Here is a 27,575-nt window from a genome sequence, read left to right on the forward strand (position 1 = left end):
ACTGGACAAGAAGTTTGAGGCCGGCGTCGATGCGTGTCAGACACTCCAGCGAGGCTGATCTGCCATGTTGTCTTCATCCATCGACGACACGTCTGCGATCAAGTTTGTCCGACAAGTCTCCTCGGCTTCTGCCAGTATGATTCAAGCGTTTGCCTTTTGTACGGTGACACAACGCGAGATACATCAGTATCTCCTCTCGGTCGCCGTGCCATCGAGGCAATTTTGCGGCGCTCGTTCTTCGGTATGTGATCAACTAAGTCGACATCATGTTTCGGCGGCTGAAGCAACGCAGCTCGATGCTGCTCAATATCGACGAGTGTTCGTGACACCTCTGGTAGCTGGGAGGGAACTCGTCTAGCTTTGAGGTCTTCCAGGGTTGGAAGATGCTCTACCTGACATGACATGACGGCATTGAGGTTTGGGCCGAGGAATTTCCTTAGTAGGCTTCCTGAGCTGTTCAACCTCATCAAGGCAAACTTGGCCTTCTTCGCGGCTTTCGACCATTGCACGTGCCATTTCTGGTAGTCGAAGTGGTGCTTCTCGCATCGCCAGATGATCGTGTGTTCGTCGCGGTCTAATTTCGTGACTGTGAATTGTGCATTTGGCTGCTTCGTGAAGCAATCATCGAGGTGGTCGACATGAGGTTTTGCAACAACGAAGTCCTTCTTTTCTATACGCTTGTCCACCAAGAATTGGGTAACACTCCTACAATCTTTGGGCGGTAGCTTGCATCCCATTACTCCCTTTCCCCAATGCGTTGGTTCCTGAGGTTTATCCTGGACCACTACCACGATATATCTGTGCAGCACAGTCATGACGAAGTGTGCTAGATCCTCGGTGAACTTCGGGTCATTGAGACATGGAATCTCGTGGTGACAGATCATCCTTGTGAGCGGAAGCCATCTTGCTTCGAAGTCGTCGCTGTCGTATTCGTCTCGAAAATCCCTTGTACGCGTCGGCGACAATGGGAGCAGATTCGTCAAGATGTTCAGAGCTTGGGGTAACTTGATTGTACTGAACTGCGCGGTAAGATCGAGCAGTCTACCGACTTTGCTGACTGTGATGAGGTCCAATAGCTGCTTATTGACTCTATCGTCTGGGCCTTCAAAGATGCGCCACACCTGGTCTATTGCCCGTTCTAGATACAAGCGTTGACTTGGAAGATGCAGACCACCGTTCCCCTGGTAGAAAGAAAGAATGAAGTGTCCTAAAGGTGATTTGTCGTCGACATCCGTCAAGTCTTTCGTGGCAATCCACTCGCTCAGGTCATTGTCGCAGTCTTTGGCGATAAGAGCCAATGACGAACCGTAGGTAGATGTAGGCTCGGCCTCAGCAGCTATGACTTCCTCCAGCATGTTCTTGTACCACTTTTCGACCTGCACCAGCGCCTCCGGGCGCAAAGAGCTGGCTCGTAAAGTACTGACAGTGCCCTTTAGAGCATTGTATTGGGTAATACAGTCCTTAGCCCAAGGAACCTGGTGTTCCAGAAAGCCTAATTCGTGCATGTGAATACCATTTGTGTTAATAAAATCTGCAAACTTGTCGAAGCGTTGGGGTCCAGCTTGAATTGCGATGATGTAGGGAACACGTTCACGGAAATGTGACCAACCCATTTTCATACACGCGGCAGCAAGACATTCCATGTAACGGACCTCATCTTGCTTGTCCTTCGAGCCATCATGTTCCTCGTAATATGGCTTCTTTGGCAGCAACGCTTCGCAGGTCTGTTCCAGGTCATATCTGGCTTTTTGCTCCAGCTCATCCTTAGCTTGATCATTGTCCTTGGCTTGTCGAAGCAGGCCTGGTATTATGTTCAGGGCTGCACGATACTTCTCGGCGCCACTCAGTCGAAACTGGATCGTTCTTGCCGGCGCCACGATAATCAACACAGTCTGCTTCAGACTTTTGACTCGGACGCGCTCCTCATTCGACGTCTTCGGTTGGCTGTTGCAGTAGAGACCGTAGTCTTTCTCGTCGTGTTCATCGTATTGGCTGGCGCTCGAGCTAGGCGTTGACTCGACTATATTGTCGCTTTCGATATGTTCGTTGTCGTCGTGTTCGCAATATGGACAATACTGGTATGAGCACAGCTCAGATTCAGGAAGATAGGAAGCCCCGACTTCAACTTCTTCTCCACTTAGCTCACTGATGTAATCGAATCCTTGCTCATCTGACCGCTCGGAGCCTCGTGTCCGGATAGCCCTCGCGTATGTGGCAAGGTAGAAGTTACACTGGTTCACGTCGTTGATAGCTTGTAACTGGCAGATTTGTCGGTGATCACATCCTCCAGATCGCTCAGTCTCAACCGAATGCCTTCGTAGAAATGATGCAATCTGTACACAAGGTAATCGGGCGTAGAGGCATTGGAATGCACGACTTCCGCCCACCGCATGAATGATGCTTGTAGCAAGACCTCGTTCGTGCAATCAAGCGTCTTTTGGAGAGCAGATTTCCTCGAGACCAAGAGTGCATCATGTAGCTGTGCTCTGACCTCGTCGAATTTGTGGCCTTTGGAAGGCTCACAAGGCTTGGGCGGCATCGTAAAGCTTGCGATTAGAAGATGGTCCGAGCACGGACGCTGAAACTGTTATTACGTTACATGGAGTTGGAATCCACACCATGTATACTCATATCCCACAGTTGTAGTGTACTTCGGAGTACACTTTTCCTCTTTTCTACTCATGGTTATCTTTAAGTCTGTGTCAGTTTGCACTGATCAGACTGATAAGCAAAGACAAGGTAAATTGTGACTTGATAGAACGCGTTTCAACGCGCCAAGCACGCGTTGGGTATTACGCGTCACAGCAGATGCGCAGGTCGGGCTAGAACCTCCGGATTGTCTTCTTTGCTGCGATGAAGTTGGAATGATTGCGGTCGCGAAAGAATCGACAACCGAGGAGATGTGGCAGATTTTACCTACCGTGTCGCAAGAAAGGAAGGCACGAATCTGGATTACCGTTGGATCAAGGAGGCAAGCACGACATTGGCGCCTCAAGGTAGAAGCGTCGGAACCATGAATACGATCTGCAACTTCCGTCGACTGTAAGAAGCAGAATTTGCCGTCCTATCTTTAGCTACTTCTGAGTCCAAGCACCCTCAAAAGCGCACTGCCTACCCTTCATATCACCCTCACTAACACCCAGTTCTCTAATGACCTCCACGGACCCAGTGCCGACACCCATCGTCTTGCCCACAATCACGCACTCAGAAACACCCTCGATATCATCTCTCTTCCCAATAACACCCGCGTCAAAGACATGATCAGCCGTCTTCTCGAAAGAAGCAAGCTGCAGCACTGAATCCCTCATCTTCGCCAAACCAAACCGCGTGATACCCAGTACTTCGCCCTTGTACGTCATCACATCAGCCAGTAACGCCATGTGTCTCGGATCAATGTTCAGCTCCTTCATGACCTCTGCGATCTCAGTGATGATCTTGCTTCGGGCGGCTTCGATGCCGAGTACCTCTTTGGTTTCGACGATTGAGTTCGTCTGCGTCTTGGAGGGGTCAATACCTGGTGTACAGAGACATTTCCTCAGGCCGTAGCCGGAGATCATGAGTTTGTGCATTTGTAGTGGCTTTGGGGGCGCGGCGGCTTTTGGTATGGCGGGCTGTGCGGTGATTTCGTGTTTGACTGGTGCCTCTTCTTGATCAACTTGGACGCCGCCTTCCTGTTTGATGGGTGGGTCCGTATCCATTGGGTCTTCGGATGGCGCGCGAGTTGATGGGAGTGTCACTGCGTCTGGATTGGTTGCCTTGAGAGCCTTCCGTCGAGCGAGGATCTCATCTGACATGGGATCGTCCTCGGCCATGACAACTGCTCGTTGTGCTTGTGGATGACCGAGAATATGGATGGACGGCAAGATCCGTCTGATGGCTTGCAAGCGTAGAAGTCGTTCGTTGGGCCCGTTCTCTTCTGCTTTGGCGGCCGCACCTCGCTTGCCAGATTTGATTGATCCCTCAGTTGTGATCTTAATCTCGTCGTTGCGAACCAGCACACAATTGAGATCTGCTTTGGCGAAGCGCCGATGTTTCTGTATCGCTGTCATTATGTCTCGAGCAGTGATGTCCAGACCGAAGTCGACAATTGTGTCCATGTTTAGCTTTAGGTAGATGCAGCTCGATCGGCTTGTTGGATGGCTGATCTGGACGTAATTCGTGACATCTTCGAGGTATAGGCACTCGATTCGACCTTTCACGATCCGTGCGAGCTCTTCTGGGATCGAGCCATCAGAACGTCGTTCCAGTCGACAAGTGATGACCGGAGTTGAGATAGCTTTCGAAGCGTTGATGATCTCCTTGATACGCGGTACACCGGCTGTCAAACTCATACCAGCGACACCAGCAAAATGGAAGGTCTTCAGGGTCATCTGAGTACCAGGTTCACCAATAGATTGTGCACCAACAGCACCAACAGCATGCCCAGGTTCGACTTTTGCTCGCTCGTATTTCTCAAGGCAGAGTTTGACGAAGGCTTCCAATGTCTTGACTGATAACTTTGATGTAAGCTCAAATCGATCTATCGTGGAAGGAGTGCCTCGAGATTCTTTCTTGGTCGTCTTGGCGCCATTCTTAGTCTTTTGCTTCTTGCTAGCAGGGGCGACATCCGAGCCACGCCGGCGCTTGCTGCCTGTCGCGGCATTCACTGCATCTTCGAGTGCTTTTGCCCATGCCTTTTTGTTGGCTCTCGCCTCGTTAAACTTCTCAGATTTGCTCATGACGAAGTCCTGAATTGACTTGACGAACGCTCGAGCTGACTCATACTGATCAGTCAGTGCATCGTCTTCTGTCTCGTATGGGAGAGCATTGCCGTAGAAGTCTACTCTGTTAAAGCCCTTGCGTTGAGCGTCAAGTAACCTCTCCAAATTGCTGAAGATATCAACGTCGCTCAGACCTTTTTCAGCAGTGTTGAATGTGGTTGCCTCCACGTGGACATAAGTTCTCTCAAAATCCACAGGCTTGGCATTAGCCTCCATGTCAACAGGATCCAGCTCGTCGTCACCGAATCTGAATTGTACAATGTTCGACGCGGAGTTCCTGACTGTCCTATCATATTGTGTAGATAGGTCTTCGAGAGACTTCATCAATCGTCGAGACATGTAACCAGTTTCAGCAGTCTTGACAGCAGTGTCGACTAAACCAACACGACCACCCATACCGTGGAAGATGAATTCGTAGGGTTCTAAGCCACTGAAGAAGGAGTTTTCGACGAAGCCCCTGGCTAGTGGCAATGATTCGTGCTTTGGGAAATGAGGTAATGTTCGATCCTGGAAACCATTTTGGACACGCTTGCCTTCGATGTCCTGTTGACCAAGCAGAGCTGCCATTTGAGCGACATTGACGTTTGAACCTTTGGAGCCAGAAATAGCCATGACCATGGGTGAGTTGCGCTTGCTGAGCTTCGATGTCAAGACGGATGCAATATCAGTACGCACAGTACTCAGAGCTCGGACCTGCTCTGCTTCGAGGGTTTGTTTGTGGTCAAGACCAGGCTTCCTCTTCAGCCTGCCTGCTTTAGACTGCTCCTCGAAATCGGCGCATTGACCGAAGATCTTGCTGATCGTGTCATCCTTGACTTTCTGAAGCATGTCTGGAGGTGTCACATCGCTGATGCCCACGGAGAATCCTTGATTCCCCAGCCATCTGGCACAAAGTTTCGACAGTCTGTTCATGGCTCTCGTCGCGGCTTCAACACCAAAATCACGCACCAAGATGTAGAAGAGAGAGTTCTTCTTGCCAGACCCAACTGTGGACTTGTCCATTCTGCCGCACATAACTTCAGAATTACGAATGCACAGAAAGCTGTCATCTTGTAGATCGCGGTGCAGGCCTGGATGGTATTGTTTGTGATCTCTGCAGGTGGCATCGAGGTTGAGCAAGACGTTGAGTTTCTTGTTTGGCCGGATCAGAACACTGAAGACTTGCTTGCCTGTCCATAACGCTTCTGGCTTGATAATGGATGGTGTAGGGAGCTCAAATCTAGTATCCTTATCAAGCATGCCCATGCATATCGTGGTGAAGGTCTTTCGATCGTAGAACACGTCCAGGTTACTCAACAGATATGCTGCTGTGATGAAGTCCTGGATGGCGGAAATGATGGGTTCACCGTTCTTTGGAGTGACCACGTTGTGCTTGACGCCCATCAGCTGTAATGCTTCTGCTCTAGCCTCTTCAGTCTGTGGGACGTGCAAATTCATCTCATCACCATCGAAATCGGCGTTATATGGATTGCAGACACATTCATTGAGTCGGAATGTTCTGTGCGGTCTGACTTTGACATGGTGGCAAAGGATGGAGAGTTTGTGCAAGGAGGGTTGTCGGTTGAAGAGAACGATATCTCCGTCTTCGAGATGTCTCTCGACGATATCACCCTCCTTCAGATTCTTGGCTATGTGATCGCGATTACCGAATTTGAGGTACATGGTGATGTCGCCTTCTTTCTTCTTGACGTAATTTGCGCCGGGCCATTTCTTGATGCCATTTCTCACGCGCTGTTGTAGCTTCTCGATATTTTGTCGGTTCACTGCTTCGGGATAAGTCATGTTCCTCGCCACTAGAATAGGCACTGCAACTTCATCGATACTCAGATTGGGATCAGGTGAAATCACAGTTCGGCCGGAGAAATCAACACGCTTGCCGGACAAGTTGCCTCTGAATCGACCTTGTTTACCTTTCAGCCTCTGTACGAAGCCGCGTATCTGCTTTGCGAGATCGTTCTTGTTTAGGCCTGGAACATCGCTGTTAATGTACATGGCAAGTTGCAAGGAGAGGTATTCCCAGTGCTCAACGACGGATTGCACGGGAGCACCTTTCTTCAGAGCCTCCCTCAGCTGCTGATTTGCAAATATGATGTCTCCAAGTTTTGCAGTGATGTCGTCTTCTGTGGTAGCACCTTCTTGTCCTACTGAGGGTCTGATGGCCACTGGCGGAGCAGGAATATAACGCCACAAGAAAGCCTCTGGCCTGCCCGTACTAAGGCCAAGCAGAGGACAATCGGCGCCGGGCACTTTTCTGAATAGCTTGTAGGCTCGCAATGGAGTGATATCGTCCATGGCCTTGTTCATGTTTCGGGTAACTTCGGTGTTGACTTTGCGAGCAGACTCGAGTGAGGCATCGAAGGCAACTTTTTCTGGCGGGGGAATCCTCTTCGCAGAGGTGGAACTGTTGAAGGACTTGAACTTATCGTGGATAATCTTGAGAGATGATGCGCCGGCCTTCTTGACCAGACCGTTCGTAGCACCGCATCTTGGGCATTCTTTTGTCTTCTTGGCTTGATCAGAGGCTTTTCGGACGATGGAGGCTACTCGTAGGGTGTCGTTGCCGGCTCGTTTTAGGGAGGCGAGAAACTTTCTTCGGTCTTGCTCGGTGAGCAGTACGCAGGAGCAACTCTGCAATAAGTCAGTCCTTGTCCCGAAGCCTTCTCCTGGGGAGTCATGCCTTGCATATGCTCTGGAGTATTGAGATTGTCTTTTTGAAATATCCAACGTGGAAGCAGGGCAGAACTAGCTTGACATGGCCAAAGTGGCCATTACAGTTTGCTAGCTGCTGACCACAGCTGTCGCACTTCCCACGCTTGTCTGAGATACCCATTCGAGGGTCAAGGGGCCCATGGACTGCCACATTTCGGCCTTCATCCAGATTATACATGCGACGGTCGGCGAGTTCGACCTGCGACTGGTTGACGATATCCTGATTCGACCTATCCAACTGTCAGATTCTGATCCATCTCTTCTTGAACCTCAAGTAACCGACAAGACACCAAATTTCAGGCCCTTGATAACTTTGGGAGTATCATCAACGACCTGCTCTTTCGCTATGAGCTTCAGCTCTGTGCTGTTGGTCGTGGCCATTTTGCTTGCGACCAGTCTTTCCTACGAACACTGCGCAAGGAAGTAGGATCAAGAGTAGGGTGCTACCGCATGCGAAGTCGATATCGCAGTAGGATGGTGGGTGACCAAAGTTGGCGCATGAGTCAGAGCGAATTCTTTTTTCTGTCGCGCGAAGTAAGAGTAGGCGTAGTAGTGGCAGGCAGTGAGTCCGTGTATGTTAGTATGCTTTCATCATTCGTCCCGATCATTAATCGTTACAGTATCGTTGATAGCAGATATACTACTGTGCTTGCACTCAAGTTAATTTTTGGCTGCTCCAACTGCCACCGAGCCGCCCCACCAGCAGTACCCGCATGATCTGCGTTAGAACAGCCCACATCCGATTGGGTCTATTATTTTCGTGCCTGGCGTCCACCGTGTTGCCCGGGATTTATGCCTTGTAGCCCAAGGCTCAGTATGGAGGGTGTGTCCGCCCGGACGAACAAAGCACGAGTCGATTGAGACAAATGGTGATACAGAAAACATGGTATTGAGAGCTACTACTACATTGCAGTCTATTAGCAGGAGACACCACTTTCCGAGCTAACTCAAATGACCACTCTGATACCATACCGAGCAAGTACTTGTCCTAGCCGAACGCCAGCCAGAACACCATGCGAATCATAACATCATGTCTTCGGAATAGAGACTCAGTCCAGCAATCTGTAGCTCACCAGGGTATCAACCTTGTGGTTCGCTGTGCTAAAACTCCTCAATTGTACCTTCTCGCCATTCTTGATCTCCTTTGCATCGCTATCGCCCCATTCAAGCGGCACATCAGAGTCTGCATCTGCATACACCAAGACGTTGAAGGTGCAGTTGCCGTCGAGCATCGGCAGGAATGTTACCGACGCAGTGATTTGTCTGAAGATGGCTTGGATCTCTTCTTGTATCTGAGCATCTGTCTTTTCAGGCTCAGGTTCTGCAGCAGGCATACTACAGACTGTCAGTTCATGTTCATGGGCTTGAGACCCGGCTACTTACCTGGTGTCCGAGTTCTCCTTATCCGTACTGCGACTCGATGACTTCTTGGTTGAGCCCTTCCCGAACACTTGTACATCGAACTGCCATCTTTCGACATTTTCGCCCGTCTCTTTGCTTGTAATAACGACCACAAACTTTGATATCTTGCTTTTCAACATCCATTTATTGAGTTGCGACAGGATCTTTTTGAGGTAAGATTTGACTTGGTCGTCTGACGAGACCAGCATATTGAGCCCATATTTCTTGACTGGCGTAAAGTCTTCGGCTGGGTAGACGCCTCGCTGGAATAGGATGGTGTTGATCGAGTATTCGAAGAATTCGGCAACTGTCTTTGCTGAACCTGCGCCATAGTAAGTCTTCCTGCTTGTTGCTCCTACAGATGAGTGCCTTACCTTTGAGTGCAATCTTGTGAGTATCGGTCTTGCTCTTATCAGCGACTGCCATTTTGAAAGTCCGAACTGCCCTAACACGCTTTACTGCTGGACTGCGATGTGCTGATCGTTAAGTTATAGGCGAGGAAGCGAGTCTCTGTTTACATTTGATAGAAGCCTCAGGCACACAGCGAGGGCCCGGCAACCGGAAGCCAAACAGACCACACAGGTCTCAGGAGCCTTCAATTGTGGTGCCTTGATGCCTGATCGTTGCGCTCCGGACTCATTTCTGCATAGGAAACTACAGTGGCTCTCCTCATAAGCAGATGCATCAACCATCCTTGCCGCATCGAGTGACACGTCTGCCTGATGCGACAATGGCTACAGCTCTTCTCACGGCGAAGAGCTGTCCAGCCTGCTCTCGCCGTTGCGCCCCGACTGGCTGAACGACCTTCACTACCACGCGCCTTTTGCACATCAAATCATCTACGAGCACAGGCTCAGTCGCATCACACCCCCTCCGAGGTGGAGAAGCGAATCTTCCAAATCCCTATCGAGCGGTATCGCAACTTCTGTATAGTCGCACATGTCGACCATGGCAAAAGCACACTTTCGGATCGCCTCCTTGAGCTGACCGGCACTATCCAAGCAGGCGGGAACAAGCAGGTTCTAGACAAGCTGGACGTCGAAAGAGAGCGAGGCATCACCGTCAAGGCCCAAACATGCTCTATGATATACAACTACAAGGGCGATGACTATCTCCTCCATCTGGTCGACACTCCCGGTCACGTCGATTTTCGAGCTGAGGTCTCCAGGAGTTATGTCAGTTCAGGCGGCGCATTACTCCTGGTGGATGCAAGTCAGGGTGTGCAGGCACAGACTGTTGCCAACTTCTACCTCGCCTTCTCCCAGGGTTTGGAGCTCATCCCCGTCTTGAATAAGGTCGATCTGCCACATGCCGACACAGCAAGATCCTTGGAACAAATGAAAGAGAACTTCGAGCTCGACCCGGAAAATGCTATCTTGGTATCCGCAAAGACAGGCTTGAATGTCGAAGCTATCTTGCCTAAAGTCATCGAGAATATCCCAGCACCCACAGGAGACCCCTCAAAGCCTCTGAAATTGTTCTTGATCGACTCGTGGTATTCCTCCTTCAAGGGCGTCGTGCTCCTTGTCCGCATCTTCGAAGGTCAAATCAGAGCCGGCGATCACCTCGTATCATTCGCCACAGGCAGAAAGTACACCGTCGGAGAAGTGGGAATCCAGTATCCAGATCAAGTTCCGCAATCTGTGCTACGAGCAGGCCAGGTGGGCTATGTCTACTTCAACCCAAGCATGAGGAAGACACAAGAAGCCAAGTTGGGTGATACTTACACAAAAGTTGGTTTCGAGCGACAAGTCCAACCACTACCTGGTTTCGAGGAACCGAAGCCAATGGTCTTCGTTGCTGCTTTTCCTGTCGACCAAGGCGATTTCGAGCATCTCGAGGACAGCATTAATCAGCTTCTACTCAACGATCGAAGTGTCACCATTCAGAAAGAGGCCTCACAAGCTCTGGGTGCTGGCTTCCGTCTGGGTTTCCTTGGTACATTGCATTGCTCTGTCTTCGAGGATCGTCTTAGGCAAGAACATGGTGCAAGCATTATCATCACACCTCCAACCGTACCTTTCCAGATCAAGTATAGAGATGGTAGGGAGGTCACCATCACCAACCCAGCCGAGTTCCCCGAAGGCGACCACACCAAGAGAGATGTTGCCGAGTTGCGTGAGCCTTACGTCTTGACAACCCTCACCTTTCCCGAAGAGTACCTTGGCCGCGTCATCGAGATCTGTGAAAGCAACCGCGGCGAGCAGAAATCGATGGAATATTTTACTGCCACTCAAGTCATCCTCAAGTATGAAATGCCATTGGCACAGCTGGTTGACGATTTCTTCGGTAAACTCAAAAGCTCAACCAAAGGCTACGCAACGTTGGATTATGAAGAGGCTGATTGGCGCGAGAGCAACATTGTTAAGTTGACGTTACTTGTTAACAAAGAGCCTGTGGATGCCGTGTCACGCGTGCTACACGAAAGTCAAGTCCGGCATGTCGGTAAGCAGTGGGTTGAGAAGTTCAAGGAACACGTCGATCGTCAAATGTTCGAAGTTGTGATACAGGCTGCAGTCGGCCGCCAAGTCATCGCGAGAGAAACGATCAAGCCATTCAGAAAAGATGTGCTTGCTAAACTCCATGCTAGCGATGTCAGTCGACGACGAAAACTGCTTGAGAAACAGAAGGAAGGTCGAAAGAAGTTGAAGGCGGTTGGCAATGTTGTGATCGAGCACAGTGCGTTTCAAGCATTTCTTGCGAAGTGATGGATCGTCACGAGTCCCCAGAGCCCAGCATGTTCAACACAGCACGTGTCAATGCACAAGAGTGTGCCTTGTGTCACGTTTGAGCAGGGTTCAATTCCACGAAACAGGATTCGCTGGCCGCATGTCTTGGCTTTCCGGCAGGCAGCCACTAGCGCCTGCCTAGAAGCAGAACTCACCTTCCTTGGTTAGGAAATACTGCTTGACAAAAAGTCCTGCCTGCTGTTTTCTCATAGCAGCATCTTGATGTCGAGGTTTATGCAATCGACCGGTTGCAACACTGCATACATTCTGTGCAGTTACACACTTTTCCCTCCTTCCCCATCGGCACGACCTCTAGGCAGGCACACCTGCTCGGTCCTCGAGATGACTCCACTAATCGTTGACTCAGTCCTGAATCCATGCCAGCTCGACCATTAGCTCCCTGTTTCTTTCACCTCATTGCTTGTTGAGCCTTGTCTGTCTCCATTGATCTTCACTTCATCAAGCTAGTATGCCTGCTACTTGTCATCAAGACTGACCTCCGAGGCTGTTGCCTTGTGTTGAGGATTCTTTAAATATGTCGTTTGGTCCGTGTCGAGACTGTCAGATAGGAGGAACATTATCTTGCCCATTGCACCCACGCGGACCCTTTGACTTTGTGTTCCAGCCGTGCACATTACCATCGTTCGGATCGCCCCAATCAGTATCTTACTATCCCAGGTCTGCCAACATGGCTCGGGGCACTCGACGAGTGGTGGACGACAACAATCCTCCCGATGAGGAGGACCTCCAAGAGATCAATGGCAAACTGACTGAAGAAGAAAAGGCACGCCGAGCAGAACTTGAGAAATTGCCTATGCAAGCAGAGCTCAAGAATCTGGAGAAACGCTGGACCAAGAAGGGACGCGGATACATCACTGAACCGAAAGACGACGATGACGTTCCAGAAGAAAGCATCAACTGGTACGAGAAGTTTGCCCTATGTATCACCCGCGAATACGACAGCCAGAACAAGTTCGTTCTAAAAACGAGACTTCAAGTCAATTCACCATCGCTGAAGAAACTGCTCAAGGACGTAATCGGCACATTCCCAGGTCTATCCTTCCTCACCGCAAACATCACTATCGATTCGCCATACCGCGTCCTCTATCACTACCGCCAAGAATTCCTTGATGAGCTCGAGAAGATATCGCCTGACTCAGAACTCGGCCGACACCTCCCCATCCTGCTCAGATTCCTCGAAGAAGAATTCATCGACACCATCAACGAAACCAACAACCTCAACCCACAAGGCCTCTGCTCCTACGACACAATGTGGACCCTCTTCCGCCCCGGCATCAAAATCTTCTCACGCCTCCGTGGCCAAAATCGTGCCTTCAAGCTCAACAGCTACCAATACACCTCCTCCCAATGTGGTGACTACCTTGCCCTAAACGTCGACTACATCGACTACGACGGCGACGACTTCGGAACCCGCTCACAAACGCTCTCCGTCCCGCGCTTCAGCGGCGCCGCACCAGTCACAGCACTCAATGCATTCCCACTTGCTCGCCATCCCAAGGCCCTCGAAATCAGCAAGCAGCTCATCGCCCGCGGCAAGAAGTGGGAGGAGATCAATGCTGCAGGACAGAGTTTCATGGACTACAAAGGCATCGCCATGAAGACCACATTCCCACCTGGTAGACATAACATTGATTGCCGGGTCATGATCGACACTGCAACATTTCATCGCATCGAGGCGGATGACACATTCAACGTCACAGCCCTTCCACTCTCTGATGCACAGAAGGCAAAGGCTACGTTGCTTCAGAATGACCCCGACGTTCTATCTGTGACGAACGGTGACAAGGATTTGCTCCTGGTCGACCGTGAGCCGCTCACAGATGAACAACGACTAATGGCCACGCCAATGACCCGTGGCTTCGCATTTACAGACAAACTTTTTCTTGACTTCTTTGTTGACAATCTCACCCCGATTGAGTGGAATACATCCTGCTTCGAGCAGCTTGTCCTGCCGACCTCTCAGAAGGAACTCGTCCAGGCACTCGTGGCAGAACACACACAGCGCGACAACGGCTCAGGCAAATCCTTCGACGACATCGTGAAGAATAAGGGACTCGGACTTATCCTTGTTCTCCACGGCCCGCCCGGCGTGGGCAAGACACTCACCGCTGAGTGCGTGGCTGAGTTCTCCAAACGACCACTCTATATCGTCTCATCGGGTGATCTCGGTACCACGAGCAGTGTCCTCGACGATAAACTCTCCCGCATCCTCGACCTCGCAAGCACATGGAAAGCCGTCCTCCTGATCGACGAGGCAGATGTCTTCCTCGAGCGAAGATCCCTCAACGACATGGAGAGGAATTCTCTCGTGAGTATCTTTCTGAGAACGCTAGAGTACTACAGCGGCATCCTCTTCATGACGACGAATCGTGTCCGAACATTCGACGACGCGTTCAAGAGTCGTATTCACGTCCCGCTGAAATATGAGGAGCTGCCGCATTCAAGCCGTGTCACGATCTGGAGGAACTTCCTGGATAAAATTCGCAGTAGTGATCCGGCGAGCGAGGGTGGGGTTGTAGTTGATGTTGACGGGGCTGGCTACGAGAGACTTGCGGAGGCGCCGTTGAACGGACGGCAGATTAAGAATGTGGTGAGGACTGCTAAATCGTTGGCTGGATACAGGGGTGGCAAGTTGGACGTGGAGGCGTTGTTGAGGGTTGTGGAGATTCAGATGGCGTTTGAGGAGGAGTTGGGCAAGGCGAAGGGTGATGGGATGGAGATCGATGGGGTTGAGAAGTAAAGGATGATGACGTTGCTTAGTGATGGTTTTGCTGTGTTTTAGGATGTTATGGTACTTAGATGAAATCAATGCATATACTAGTATAAGGTCTTCGCGGGGTGAAGTGCCCTCACCACCTTGCGTCCTTGCAAGAACCCAGCTGTAGATGCCTGAGTCGGCCAGGCTGCTGTAGTCACGTGCAAAAGCTGCATCGAAGCGCGCTTCTTCTTCGTCTCGTCTTCGATCGATGGGCGACCGCGTGGTCTAGCTGTCTGTCGACTTTTGCCTACTGTTCGCTGTTCTCGGATCAACTGTACCACAATCTTCACAGTGTCAGCTTACCGGTTTGTCTTGAGCTGCAAGTACTGTCATCGATCTCGCTGAGTAGCGCAGCGCAAGTCCGGATTGTCCCACCATACCGACACCTGGACGCGAAGCAAGGCGACAAGGCCAAACGGTGCTCATACAACCAGAGTTGACCACCCTCTGTCGATCCCCGACACGTGAATGTGCAGTTTGGGCATGTCCGAGCGGCACATAGGACCTGTCCACGACCGTTAGACTCGAGGCCACTCGAGAGTCTAAACTGGCATACCTTGAGCCTGTCAACAGCGGCACTGACGATGTCGATGCCGAATCTCACCATCCGCAGTCGTGTTTCGTCCGCCACGTGTTGCAATATTATTTGTTCGGGGCAAACCCCCAGACGTGGATGCCATCACGCTACATGATCCCATTTTAATGCTACCGCAATCTCATCATTTCCTTGCGAGTCGTCAGTCAGAGGCACAATTCAGAATATACTTGTTGATTGAGGCTCTCTGCATGAGATTGGTCTTGGTACCAGCAGTTGGCAGATGTTCGATGAATGCATGGGTCGTCGACGGCCACAAACCTGGGGACTAAAGCCGCGGCGTAGTCGGCGTGATTGATGTCCCAGTGGCTTCAGACCACAGCCTTAGCGTCGAAGATGTCTCTTGTTACTGCGCAAGCGTTTCGCGTTGATATCGACCCTCGACGTGGTACTGAGTCAGTCAGGGGTCGGGATCAACCCGTGAGCAGAACAGGGGCACAAAAATCTACCACATGGCTGCCCGAAGCAGAAGCCTCGGTCACATACATATGGCACATCCAGAGCAACACAAAGCTCCCCGGATTGCCAGTAAGGCTATGCTCCAACTCATGCCCTGGAGTCTACTCGGGTCGAAGGCTGCTTCTGTTGGAAGACACATGGCATCTGCCACATTTACAGGATCCCTTTTGCACTGAAAGAGCTCTTCGAGCCTGTACCCCATATTCTGAGTCTTACGGATCCTTCACAGCAGTATCTCGAGCAATTGCTGATGCTGCAACCAGTCTTACCGTGTCTGCTGGCGGATTTCAAGCCTGTACCCACCATCCAACCTCTTCAGCTGCACGACGATCAATGCATACGTTACTACCGGCCCTCATCTAGACACTGGTCGAACAAGGAACAGAGGTTGGGCTCGAGAACTAAGCAAGTACGTTTTCAAGCTCTCAAGCTCTGCTGGAGTTAGGGCTTGTATGCAGAGGTTAATACTGCACTACTAGGGTTGCATCTACACGAGAAAGTACCCAAGGAGACGGACGGCGTCGATCAGCATATACCAGCAAGTTCATGCTATCGCAACCAGTCTTGTGATCGGTGCCATTATCTGGGTTATTGTGTGCTCGCGCGCGACCAAGCTCTTCAAAAGAACTTTTGCTGAACAGTATCAGCAAACCTTTCTCCGCATCTCGCAAGCGCACTTGTTGCTCGCTGACGGTCGACAACAATATCGACATTTTTCGTGCCCGCATCTGATGACCCCGACATGGTGCTTCGCAACAAGCTAATGGCTTTCTAATGTGACTTGACAGGCACTACTTGATCGGATGGAGGAGCTATGGCATAGCCAGATCCTTACCCGTGGTCTTCAGCCTGAAAACGACCCAATCATCTCTATTCGTCCCACTGGTGCCAAGCTTCTCCGCGATCTCCACGCCCCGCCCGCAGATCATGTCCTCGTTCATCTCGTCGATCCCCCACCGGCGTCGGAGCTCATTGCACATTAGTCCGAGATGCTGATAGTCAATACGTACCTGCTTGAGAGCCATTTGGGATATCCGTTGATGAGGGCATTGGACGAACGTTCTGTTCCTGTGGTCATTTAATCAGCTTTTGGACACAATCGAACAGCAAGCTCTCCACAATTCCAATACACACCATTGATGGTGCCTGAGCGAGAACACCTTCACCTTGAGCAATCATGATGTTCCTGCCGCAGCGGGCGCTCATACTCGCCTTGGGCATTGGCTACTCCTTCGCTGTTCTGGACGCTGCACGTATCACGAAGGAGAGGTATGGCAACGATGCACCCTGGTTCCACGACCGCATACCACTTTTCGAGTCAAGCGACCAGAACATCACGGATGCGTACTACTACAGATGGGGACTCTTCCGTGCTCACCAACGCGATCTGGGTAAACATGGCTACGTCTCAACTGAATTCATCGACAATGTGAGTTGGCAGACCGAGCCATGGGCAACACTGAACAACGCTGCTGGCTTCCATCTGAACGAAGGGAAATGGCTGCGGGATCGACGCTTCAAGAACAACTATGCTACCTTCATGTACAGTGATAATGCCGACCAATATGCCTTTTCCGAAAGGATGGCAGATGCCGTCTGGTCTGGCTACTTGGTTGATGGCGACATCGACTTCGCCACAGGCTTGTTGGATCAGATGAAGACAACCTATGAAGGTTGGGCGAACCGATCAAATGCAGCATACACTCCAGATGTTGGCATGTACTGGATCGAGCCACTGCCTGACGCTACTGAATACACTATTTCCAGCATAGATGCTTCTGGTGGCTACGATGGTTTTACTGGTGGCTACGCTTTCCGTCCTACGATCAACAGCTATCAATATGCCAATGCTCGGGCTATTTCTAAGCTAGCTGAGGCGGTTGATGACCTAGATACTGCAGCTAATTACACAAGCCTCGCTACTGACCTGAAGGAGAGAAGCCATGAGTACCTTTGGAATGCAACCTTGGAGCACTTCATTGATCGCCACGCCGATGCCAATAACACCAATGTGACCTACTTCGCCCCGATCCGAGGACGTGAGCTTGCAGGCTATGTACCGTGGACACATGATCTTGCGGATGACAATGCCACACTAGCCCAGGCCTGGAAGCACATGCTGGACCCGGACGAGCTCAGAAGTCCTTTCGGCTTGCGTACTGTTGAGCCAAGCTACGAATACTACATGAGACAATACCGGTACGAAGGCGAACAACCAGAATGCCAGTGGAACGGACCAATCTGGCCATTCCAGACGAGCCAAGTGTTGACAGGCATGGCAAATCTTCTCGACCACTATCCGAAGTCTCAAGGGGTGGTTGGTGTTTCAGACTACACGAATCTTCTGAGGCTATTCGCTCAATTACATTACAATCGCGAACGTGGTGGTATTCTCTGCATCGAGGAAGACTATTACCCGGGCACTGGCTATCCACTTGTGGGGCTCGCCCGGTCACCGCATTACTTCCATTCCGGGTTCAACGACCTGGTCCTGAGGGACTTCGTTGGCATCAAGCCTCAAGCGAATGATTCGCTAGTCGTCAATCCTCATGCTGACCCTCAACAGATCTTATACTTCAGAGCAGACCGTATCATTTACCATGGGCATGAAATAGCTGTTCAGTGGGATGCGACCGGCAAGCAGTACGGCAGCGCAGGCCTCCAAGTCGAGGTGGATGGGAAAGTGGTGGCCAAGGCAGATACTTTGACACGTCTGACAGTCAACATCACCCGTCAGCCGGCGCCTTCATACAAGAGTCCGATCGCAAAATCCATCCAGCTCAACTCGACGATGGATTATCCACACGGCAACGTCTCGATACCCAATGCTGACATCGATCGTGTTCACGATGTGCTTGATGGCCGCATCTGGTGGTATCCCGAGATTATCAACGGCTTCGACACGCCGGTGAACACCGCGGAGGAGGTGTGGTATCAGATCGACTTCGGAAACAAGACTGAGGTAAGCAGAGCTGAAATAGCGTTCTTCGCCGACGAAAGACTTGGGTACGATGTGCCTACTGAATACAAAGTGCAGACGAACCAGACGGGCTCCTGGGAGGATGTGGCAGGAGCGACATATACTGACGCCGTGCCGAATGGGATCACTGAGGTGTCTTGGGAGTCAATCACGGTGAGATTCCTTCGTCTGCTGTTTACGCCAAAGCCTGTGGGCAGCGTGAGGCTGGTTGAGTTCAAGGTCTTCTAGGGTACAACTTACCCACTGAATGGGAGCAGGTGTACTCGGGAGGGACGATGTTCCTTCTGACGTTGCTGATGACTGCTCTGATATGTACGCCCTGCTGCGCCCATGCCAGGTCTAATGCATATTCCGACTCATGTTGACTGTTCGTTACGATGGTTGACATGTGAGCTTTGGTGCGCTTCTAGGGCTAGCTTGAGGCTCGCAGCAGAAGCCGTGTCAGCCGAATGTCGCCTCGCAAGGCAACCATACATTACTGCTAAGAATCTGAATGGAATGTCTGATCGTTACGACCTTGTGCTGCAGAACCGTTGCTGCGCCCTGCATAGGTGTTGGTGCCCAATGCATCGCCAAGAGACCCCTTTGGATGGCGAGCTACATGATGCCGGGCCACTCGCAGTAGCATAATGGACTGAAGCACTGTGTCTCATGATTGAATGTGATATAAAACATTGTCTCGTACTGCAACCAAAGGTCGACCAATCTACCACAGACACAAGTCAAGTCCTCAGCAGACCTTGTTACAGCATCCATCCAGCCCAAGCAGTTATAGACAGCTCTTCCAGCAACAGCACGACGATCAATCAGCACACGAGTAGTCGGCTGCATCTCTCACCATGCCCAGAGATGCTACCTACCACCGTATCCAGCGACAACTTCAACACAAATGCAAGCCGTACGACAGAGAACAGCAGCCCAACAGCGAGGCCCAACAAGAAGAAGAAAGAGAACGAAAAGATCAAAGAAGAAAGCGACAGAAACACTTTCAACCTTCACGATCTCAACAAGGCACTCGATGGAGGGCATCGTGAGGAGTATTTCACATTTTCTGGTCATCGAGGGGTTACCGAGGGGGATGTTAAGGGTGACTTTAGGGCTTGTGGGGCGGATGATTGGGTGTATCTTTGGCGGCGGGAAGGATGGGCAGGGTAACGATAGGAGCTCTGACTCTGAGGAGGGTGTGCAGGACGATGACAGTTACTCTGCGTCTGGGGAAGATGTGAAGATGGTGGGGATGGATTCACTTTTGAGGAGTATGCGCATGAATAGGACAGCGGCTCTGTATCCCAGGAGGATGTGCATGAGGATGATAGTGCCTGTTGTATGAGGAGGGCGTGCAAGATGAAGACAGTGATTCTAGCTTCGACCCTAAGAGAGATCATGCAGAAGGCTGCGAATGAAGACAAGTGGTTAGTAAGAGCGACCATCGCATGCAGCTCCCTAGCATGTTTGCCCCGACTCGCAACACTGCGGATGTAGTCGAGGACGAGACTCCAGCTTTGCACGTTTCCAATCGAGGTCTAGACGCTCCCGGACGACAAAGCCAACTGTAGATGCTCGATTGCTCGCAGCTCATCACGGAATCGTGTCGCGATGGGTGAGAGGCCAAGGTCGGAACCAGATCCTGACTGAAAGGAATCCGATCGATGGTCGAATTGCCTAGATCAATGAGCAGACAACAGGATTCATGCTCCAGAACGCGGAGGGGTACCCAACCTGCGTTGCGGCTGCAGCTTGCAGCGACGCTATCTGTCTATTGATGTTGCTTGTTGCTTCCGAAGGAGGGATGTCTGGAAGGCCGGGAGTCACTCCACGAGAGGGTCAGCCATCCTTGTCCAGTAGCGACGATGTCCCGATCTCGTATTCACTGGTGTGCCCCATATGCGTTTTCCCCGTGGGTCGACACAAGCGATGTTCTGGCCCCATCGCATGTCCAACCTTCGCGCAAGACTGCGTGCATGTTCAGCCTTACCACTTTTTCTCTTCGAATGTGGTCGAAATTTCGTATAAGTAAAGCCTTGGTGGTTGGCATGCTGTATGATCGACTGAACAGGTCAGTATCGCTTTCGTTGCAGGACAATGAGGCATGAAGTGAAGTCGGTCGGCTTTATGAGCCGGGGAAGTGAACGTTGATCTCTCCTGCACGATGCAGAAGGATGCGCTAGTGAATAAATAGTCAACCGTAATGCTGGTCTTAAAGTGCGGAGCTGCCGGATCGAGCTTTCAGCCCAGATGCTATTCCATATGCGGGCTTCGAGCTAATGCTGGGCAATGTGGGCACTGCATAGGTCCGGATTTGGTTGTTGCATGCACAAAGGGTGCATGAGCTTGGATTCAGTGAAGTCGTGCATGGTAAAGAACCAAAGCTTCGAGCACATGAACGGCGCGAATGATGTGTGCCCGGAGGAGGCAGGAAGTGCCAGCCAACAGCGATCAAAGTATGGTTCCATATTCGTCCCATGCGGTAGCACTTTCAGCGGTGCACGTAAGGCTTCGGACACTGCCAGTGAACAGACCATGCGCTTGATTGGAGTAGGGCTGAAAAGCATTGCTGACTCAATGAAATCGAAAGTAACGACGATGGTCAAATTGGTGCGCGAGGTGCGCGAAAATGACATTGACACTGAAGCGGAAATTTGTCTGCATACTGTGTAAAGACCGTCCTAATGATCGCATGATATCACTGTTGTGAAGTTCGAGAGTGAAGCGTACTGTAAAAGAATATCCTCCCTTCGATGCTTGCTTATTCCGCCATCGAGAGTCCTTAGGTAACAAGCGCTGATACAAACACTCCCCTTAGATAGTCGTAGCATGTGTTGAAGCCAGTCTTGGGTCATCAGGCAAAGCCTCGATTTGTCTCGACAACCGCCGGTCCTCTTCAGGTTCAGGCGACGGGAAGTCGGGCAGATTACTGCTCATGCTTGATTGGTTTCGTTGATGACCTGGTCTTGGAGTCACGGGTGATGGCTCCGGGCCCGAGATCCTCCTCTCACCCACAGGCTTTCGAGGAATCGCCGAACCTGGTGCCATGCCAGTAGGAGACACGATTTGCTCCCCATCCTGCTGGTCGAGCTTCATGTCATTTGGCGCTCGAGGCAGATTCTCGTTGCTCTTGTCATGTGGCAGCTCAGATGGAGAGGTCTGAAGTGCGGTCACGCCAGGCGAAGCTACTAGTTCCGAGGGGTTTGAGATGCTCTCGCTATGAACTGATCGGATATGGTTGCCAGAAATGCTTCTGGGGTAATACGGGTGATTGCGTATTGACATAGACTCTCTCTGAGGCTGGCCCATAATCTCGTGAGGCTCCGGCGAAGACGCGGTGACACCCGAAAGGCCCGGTGAGGTGTGTCCGTACTGACCCCAGCCTGGCGAGGTCACATTGCTTGGTGCCTCGTAGACCTCACCATTTGCACCCTTGTACCCTGGCTGGTTGAAGTAGTCCGCACTTCGCTCGACAGCAGTCTCCTCCGAAGTATGGGACTTCTCGGGTGAAGGGTCAATTTGTGATGGTTTGCCAAGAAGCCACGACCATACATTCCCGCGATTTTGCTGCGTCCTTGCAGCGCCTGCCTTATTCTTGCGTTGTCTACGGAGGCAGCAGAGGACGACACCCGCGATAAGGAGGACTGGGATCACTGAGCAAAGAGTGGCGATGACGGGAATCTTCCACTGATTCGTGTCATCCTTGTTGTCGTCGCTATTGTCGCTGTTGGTGCTGTTGTCGCCTCCTTGAGTACCATTACTATTCCCTGCTTGAGCACCATTGCTGTACGGATAATACGTCTCTACCTCACCTTGATATGGTGACGAGAACAAGGCGTTTAAATCGTCTGTGTCGAGAAAGTCGACTGTCTTGTATTTGTCGCCAGGACCATTCGGGCTGTCCCATCCTAGCTGTTTTTGGAGCCCCTGCGAGGCTTGAAACGCTTCCGCTGATGATGCATTGTACTTGTGAGTCCATTGCATCGAGTTCAGGTCAAGCACATCGACAATCATATCCGTATTGAGTGAGGAACCCATCATTGTTGTCCCACCAACGGTGATCATCGTGCTTGGGTTTGGCGCAAAGCACACACTGCCTTGTCGTCCGTGAACGCTCGAGGTACTGCCATCAATGGCTTTCGTCCATTGGAACGCTGGCACCGATAAAATCCACACATCGTCCCGAACATTGGTGTCAGATAGATACGTGCCATCATAGCCTCCGTAAACAATGATCTCCTGGGACTTTTTGTCCTGAGATGGCACGACAGCAGTGCAGAATGCAGCTGTCTGGGTGGGCTGTTCAGGTGCACCGGTCGTGTTTTGAGTGTACCACACGTCAGCATCGATGTCGTAAATCTGAAGCTGAGTCATGAATGGGCCGTCAGACACCAGGTCTCGAGGCGGAGTTATGAGGTAAAGATCTCCAGGAATCTCTGTGCCACCGATGGCAACGAGAGCTCCCTTCTTACCATAAGGCAACCAGACCAGGGCGCCTTCAGCACGCAGGACTACATCATCTGGAAAGTGCATGTTGTCGAATGCAGGTTTGTCGGGAGTCGTCATGTCCACTTTGATAAGTGATCTAGTCGTCACCGTGGGATGGTTGTCAGCTGTGTCATCGCTGAGCATCTCAAGAGCACCTCCGTACGCGCCAGTCATGCCACCGAAGTAGAAGCCCAGACCTTGATCCGGCGCACTGGCATATGCCCCTGCTGCAATATATGTAGACTGGTTGACATTGCCGCCTATCTGAGGATATTGATCGATTCCAGGGGCGGCTCTGGTATTGTCCGGGCTAGAAGAATACAGCTTGCCAAGGATGACGGTATCTGTTTGCGCTGGCGGCGGCTTGTCTGCGATACCACTTCAGAAGTTAGCTGGCGTCTCTGGGCGAGCAAATCAAACCTACCCAAAGGTATAGAATTCGTAGTCATTGTCGAAGATAGCGCCGTAGACGAAATTCGGGGCATTAGGGTTGTCCCTTTCACCGTGCTCTGGGACGAATACATAGTCTTTGGTGTCATCGTTCAAGGCATCAAAGTCTTTGCTGAGGTCGATGTGATAGTATAGACCATAGGAACTGTCTGTGAGCGTGCCACCCTGCCATTGTTGGCCGTCCCAAGTACCGTTAGTAATCATACCACCTTCAAGGACGATCGTCGACTGAATCTGAGTGCCTCTTAGGCCTTGCCAACTAGCCCAGTTGGTCTTTGCGACCACTATTCTGACAAAAAGTAGCCATGAAAAGGCACGCCATGGTGAGCTATGGACAAAGCTCCTGAAACCCATCGTACTTGTCGAGCGCTCGAGGAGGTCACAAGCAAAGGAGTAGGTGGTTGAAGACCGAAACAACGATGTTTCACCACACGGCTGGAAGACAAAGCTTATGTCCTGGATGGGATCTCAATTTCATAGCTGGAGTGTGGCAAAATCCCTTGACCATGTGAACACCAGTGATGGCCGACATAGATCCAGACAGTCGGATTATGGGCGCTGCAGAGTCTGTCAATGTAGCGGGACCCTTCCCGAGTGCTGTCACGCCCCATCGACACCACAGTTCTGGCCAGCCACAGCCAAATGGGAGCGGGGCTATAGTTTGTGGAGGGTTGGGCATCTGCACAGGCGAACGGCTCCAGCGAACCGTCAGTGCATGTTCGTCTGGCTTCGGTTCTGGACCCATATCGCCACATCGGAGCATCGTTGTGAAATCTACAGCGGCTGCTATCAACCGTGGCCGAAAAGAGGCACTGCACTGTCTTTCACATAGTAGTGTTGGTGGATTTTCCGGCGTGATGCACAAAGCGTTCGGCCTTACTGGCGGGAAACAAGGGTACATGCACGATGTGCATTGCTTGTTGTAGGCGCGGCAGGCTTCGACATATGCCTCGCTTGTAGACAACTTAGCAGTGTCTTAGCGCACTTTTCTCTCACCTGTCGAGCTTCAGCCCCAATGCATTAATACCTACCGCGGCAGCGATGTGCTTCCACCTTGCAGTAACATGGGTGGATCGTCTGGATGAGCAAGTTGATCGATCTCTAATGGTTTTGCTTGTCCGGCGTCCGCGTCGATGTTGGGATGGGCATCGAAAAGCAGAGCAAGGCTGAGACGCGTCTTTACTAGTAGTTGACTAGCAAGATTGCGAGAGCTCGAACTTTGGAAGCCAGAACCAGAGTAGGTCTAAGCCAGTTAAGGCTAGCGCTATAGAACACCATCGCAACGCCAAGGGTCTGCTAAACCGATTTAGATTAGCAGATATTTGCATCAAACTGCTGTCTTTTTCTGTGCTTCGCAAAAGACCAATCATTCCTGTCCTTGCACTCTCACCGGGGTCGGTCGAGGTAACCACTCATAGCCCTGGTATCTCGTTAGCCCGAACCGATAACCTTCGGTCCTTGCAACGTCGGGAGGTATACATCAAGTCTAACCTGAAGAGGCTGTCGCTTCGATGGAACGCTTTCAAATTGAGCACTGCTAGATGTGCTTCACCAACCTGAACAAGCGGAAACATCAAGTAGATGATACTTGAGTACAGCAGGTCCACGCATCCGAGCATAGCCTGATGGCTCGAACACACTCGATCTACTGTCGGCCACCAGTTCTCGGTCTTACTGCTTGCTTGAAAGCCTATCATGGTTCGACGGTCTGCAGTGATCCATCACTTCGAAGCGGTGCCTCCACAGGTCCAGCCCCAGCTTTTTTCGCAGAATGTCACAATACGCCGGAGGAGAATTGGTTCTGCCGCATGCATAGGTGCTCCAGCTCTGCATTGTCATCTCGACCTTTTGCAAGCTAAAGCAAGCCATGGCCCTGTGCTAGCCTGCATCGCCATGATCACACGGGCGATAGCTTGACGCCTTGCGCTTCCGGCTGTGCTTGTTTCCAAGCTTGTTTTCTACTGCGACTTTCAGATGCTTGCTCCATACAGAGGTAATGAGGCGAGTACAGCCAACCCACTGTCAAACCGGGATCGTCGAGAACATGAAAGCAGCCGATCTCCCGCGCGACTACAGTTGATCTTTTCTATTTCTTGATACATATCAGGCCGTACCCAGTCTGAACATATCTCACCACAGTTATTCCCAAGACCTTCGTTGCTGAACTTGTTCTGTGCCTGCCCACCATGAGGCACAACGCACATTCGTTGTTGGTTTCGGCTGCAGCGTTCACTTTGGTTGCTGCTGGTGACTCCGGTAGTACGTGGCTACAATGGACATCCAGCGCTCCAGCCCCTGCACCTGCTGTCACTACAACGGTTACGGTCTGGTCTAAGAGCATCGAAACTCAATACACAACGGACACCTCTTATATCAGCGTTACCACCACGGAGACAGAGTACAAGCCTGTCACGCAATTCGTTACGGTGACGCCTCCAACAGTAACCACAACTCAGTTTGATACCGTCGTACAAACGGATACGGTCACCGATACTGTTGTTTCGGTATCCGGCAGCATTGCAACCGTACAGCAAACGGTCGAAGAGACCATCGAAAACACAATCCTCGCTACTGCTACTGTCACCGTCGTCAACACCGTCAATAACGACATCACCATTACAGTCACCAGTTTCAGTGCAGTCACCGAGTATGTGTCTCTGACCGCGAGTTGCCCGAACTCAACATCAGGTACAGGCATCACCCTATGCCCATCCAGAACCATCAACCCAACCTATACCCCTCCTACACCACTGCCTTCCAACTACCTTTGGGGCTGCCCACCTGGCAAGCTTTGTCATCCCCCAAGGATAAATTGTAACTTCGAACAGAACTTACCTGCTGACACTTACGTCTGTGCGCCCGAAGAGTGTATACCGGTTGCACCGTTGCCTCCTCTTCGAACATTCGTCGAAGATGAGCCATATATCAATGATACTTGTGCCTGGTACACACCCATCGACGACTACTTCAACATCGACCCGCGGCTGTTTGGTCTGGATTTCGATATCTTCAATATCTACGGACAGCCAACATGTCCCCCACCTCCACCTCCACCACCGTCCACAACTCCACCTGCACAACCTCCTTCGACCACTTGGGCAGCTTGGAATTCGCCCGTAACATCAGCAGGATGGAACAACTGGAAAGGCTCACATACAGGGCCAGCGCCATCAGTCGTCACCAAACGCGCCTACCTCTTTGACAAGAAAGCGGTCATTGCCCCTAAGCCGTGTTGGCCGGTCTGCAACCAAGCCATGCAGGTGTGGCAAAGTGACCGCGGTTGCAGCTCCTGGCGTGATGCTTTTGCGCTCGTGACATCCTGCACTTCAAAGTATGCTGGCGCGCCGGTCACGAGTGTTGTTTCGCAGATGAATTCGCCAATTGCAACGTGTGCGCGTCAAGCAAAGCGTACGGCTGCTGCGCAACTCGAGGATGCTGCACCAGCTTTTCGTTTTGCGAGGGGTTGAGCTCACGATGAACCGCTATTGACATGGCACGATCTGGTAATTGATTGGGAAGCGCTGGAAGTAATGTTGATACTCGTGGCTCGATACCTAGGAAGCTATGATAAACATGACTGTTCACGCCACGGGTCGAAAGATTAGGGACACACACAGATTACTCATTGTAGCTATGATAATATCAATCGAGACTCTTGATAACACCGCGCATATGAGACCACTGTCTGGCTTAGCTGCAATCACACAGCGTGCTCTCTGAGCGCACCGACATCTGCTCATCTATCTCGACTATCGCAAGTCTGCGTGCGGCAATCAGGCTGACAGTGTACAGGTGATCCGATGCAAACCGCCCCTACAACGCGATAGCTCAGCTAAACTCCACGTAAACAGCGTCTTGGACAGAAGGAGAATGCAACAGAAGAACCATACCCAAAGCGACCAGGACACCAGCACACGTCAACACAAGCCCATGCTAGCAAGATCATCGCTTAGAGAGCCAGGACGCTGCTCCGATGGTTATCAGCTCCTGCAGGTCGGATCAGGACAACCCAGCCGTGTGGCTTGCAGAACTGGCACAGGCACATATGCATGCTACGGTGTACGCGGTGCTTGTCATGCCACTGTGTTCTGTGGATTTGCATCCAGTATATCTCGTAGGACTGTGAGTTTAGTTTCCTCCGCGGTCTGCAGTTTTACAAGTAGCAGCGATCGATGCAATTCATGTTGCCTGTTACGAGCTCTAGACTACGCTGATCAATAACCAGATAGGTGAGGCTGTT

The 27,575-nt window shown here is 51.3% G+C and overlaps 8 protein-coding genes across 8 annotated transcripts; 4 read left to right on the forward strand and 4 right to left on the reverse strand.

Annotated features, from left to right (window-relative positions):
• Positions 1 to 98: 98 nt before the first annotated feature.
• On the reverse strand, positions 99 to 2,539 carry PMZ80_005404 (uncharacterized protein; the record flags this gene model as incomplete). The annotated part of the gene is made up of 2 exons (XM_064873824.1): positions 99 to 2,231; positions 2,282 to 2,539. The coding sequence occupies 2 exons, from the start codon at positions 2,537 to 2,539 to the stop codon at positions 99 to 101; spliced, it is 2,391 nt and encodes a 796-aa protein (XP_064730928.1).
• A 535-nt stretch (positions 2,540 to 3,074) lies between these two features.
• Positions 3,075 to 7,850, reverse strand: RPO31 (DNA-directed RNA polymerase III subunit C1 (rpo31); the record flags this gene model as incomplete). Its single annotated transcript, XM_064873825.1, has 3 exons — positions 3,075 to 7,388; positions 7,438 to 7,699; positions 7,753 to 7,850. The coding sequence occupies 3 exons, from the start codon at positions 7,848 to 7,850 to the stop codon at positions 3,075 to 3,077; spliced, it is 4,674 nt and encodes a 1,557-aa protein (XP_064730929.1).
• Positions 7,851 to 8,518: 668 nt separating this feature from the next.
• On the reverse strand, positions 8,519 to 9,296 carry MAD2 (Mitotic spindle checkpoint component mad2; the record flags this gene model as incomplete). Its single annotated transcript, XM_064873826.1, has 3 exons — positions 8,519 to 8,804; positions 8,853 to 9,192; positions 9,245 to 9,296. 3 exons carry the CDS (start codon positions 9,294 to 9,296, stop codon positions 8,519 to 8,521), a joined length of 678 nt encoding a protein of 225 aa, XP_064730930.1.
• Positions 9,297 to 9,592: 296 nt separating this feature from the next.
• On the forward strand, positions 9,593 to 11,578 carry GUF1 (Translation factor guf1 mitochondrial; the record flags this gene model as incomplete). The annotated part of the gene is made up of 1 exon (XM_064873827.1): positions 9,593 to 11,578. The coding sequence occupies one exon, from the start codon at positions 9,593 to 9,595 to the stop codon at positions 11,576 to 11,578; it is 1,986 nt and encodes a 661-aa protein (XP_064730931.1).
• A 709-nt stretch (positions 11,579 to 12,287) lies between these two features.
• On the forward strand, positions 12,288 to 14,360 carry PMZ80_005408 (uncharacterized protein; the record flags this gene model as incomplete). Its single annotated transcript, XM_064873828.1, has 1 exon — positions 12,288 to 14,360. One exon carries the CDS (start codon positions 12,288 to 12,290, stop codon positions 14,358 to 14,360), a length of 2,073 nt encoding a protein of 690 aa, XP_064730932.1.
• Positions 14,361 to 16,609: 2,249 nt separating this feature from the next.
• On the forward strand, positions 16,610 to 18,640 carry PMZ80_005409 (uncharacterized protein; the record flags this gene model as incomplete). The annotated part of the gene is made up of 1 exon (XM_064873829.1): positions 16,610 to 18,640. One exon carries the CDS (start codon positions 16,610 to 16,612, stop codon positions 18,638 to 18,640), a length of 2,031 nt encoding a protein of 676 aa, XP_064730933.1.
• A 2,571-nt stretch (positions 18,641 to 21,211) lies between these two features.
• PMZ80_005410 (uncharacterized protein) lies at positions 21,212 to 23,657 on the reverse strand (the record flags this gene model as incomplete). The annotated part of the gene is made up of 3 exons (XM_064873830.1): positions 21,212 to 23,264; positions 23,310 to 23,624; positions 23,653 to 23,657. 3 exons carry the CDS (start codon positions 23,655 to 23,657, stop codon positions 21,212 to 21,214), a joined length of 2,373 nt encoding a protein of 790 aa, XP_064730934.1.
• A 1,864-nt stretch (positions 23,658 to 25,521) lies between these two features.
• PMZ80_005411 (uncharacterized protein) lies at positions 25,522 to 26,802 on the forward strand (the record flags this gene model as incomplete). The annotated part of the gene is made up of 1 exon (XM_064873831.1): positions 25,522 to 26,802. One exon carries the CDS (start codon positions 25,522 to 25,524, stop codon positions 26,800 to 26,802), a length of 1,281 nt encoding a protein of 426 aa, XP_064730935.1.
• Positions 26,803 to 27,575: the final 773 nt, after the last annotated feature.

This window comes from Knufia obscura, assembly GCF_036327395.1.
Source record: "Knufia obscura strain CCFEE 5817 isolate CBS 148926 chromosome Unknown scaffold_5, whole genome shotgun sequence".
Taxonomy (NCBI): Eukaryota; Fungi; Ascomycota; class Eurotiomycetes; order Chaetothyriales; family Trichomeriaceae; genus Knufia; species Knufia obscura.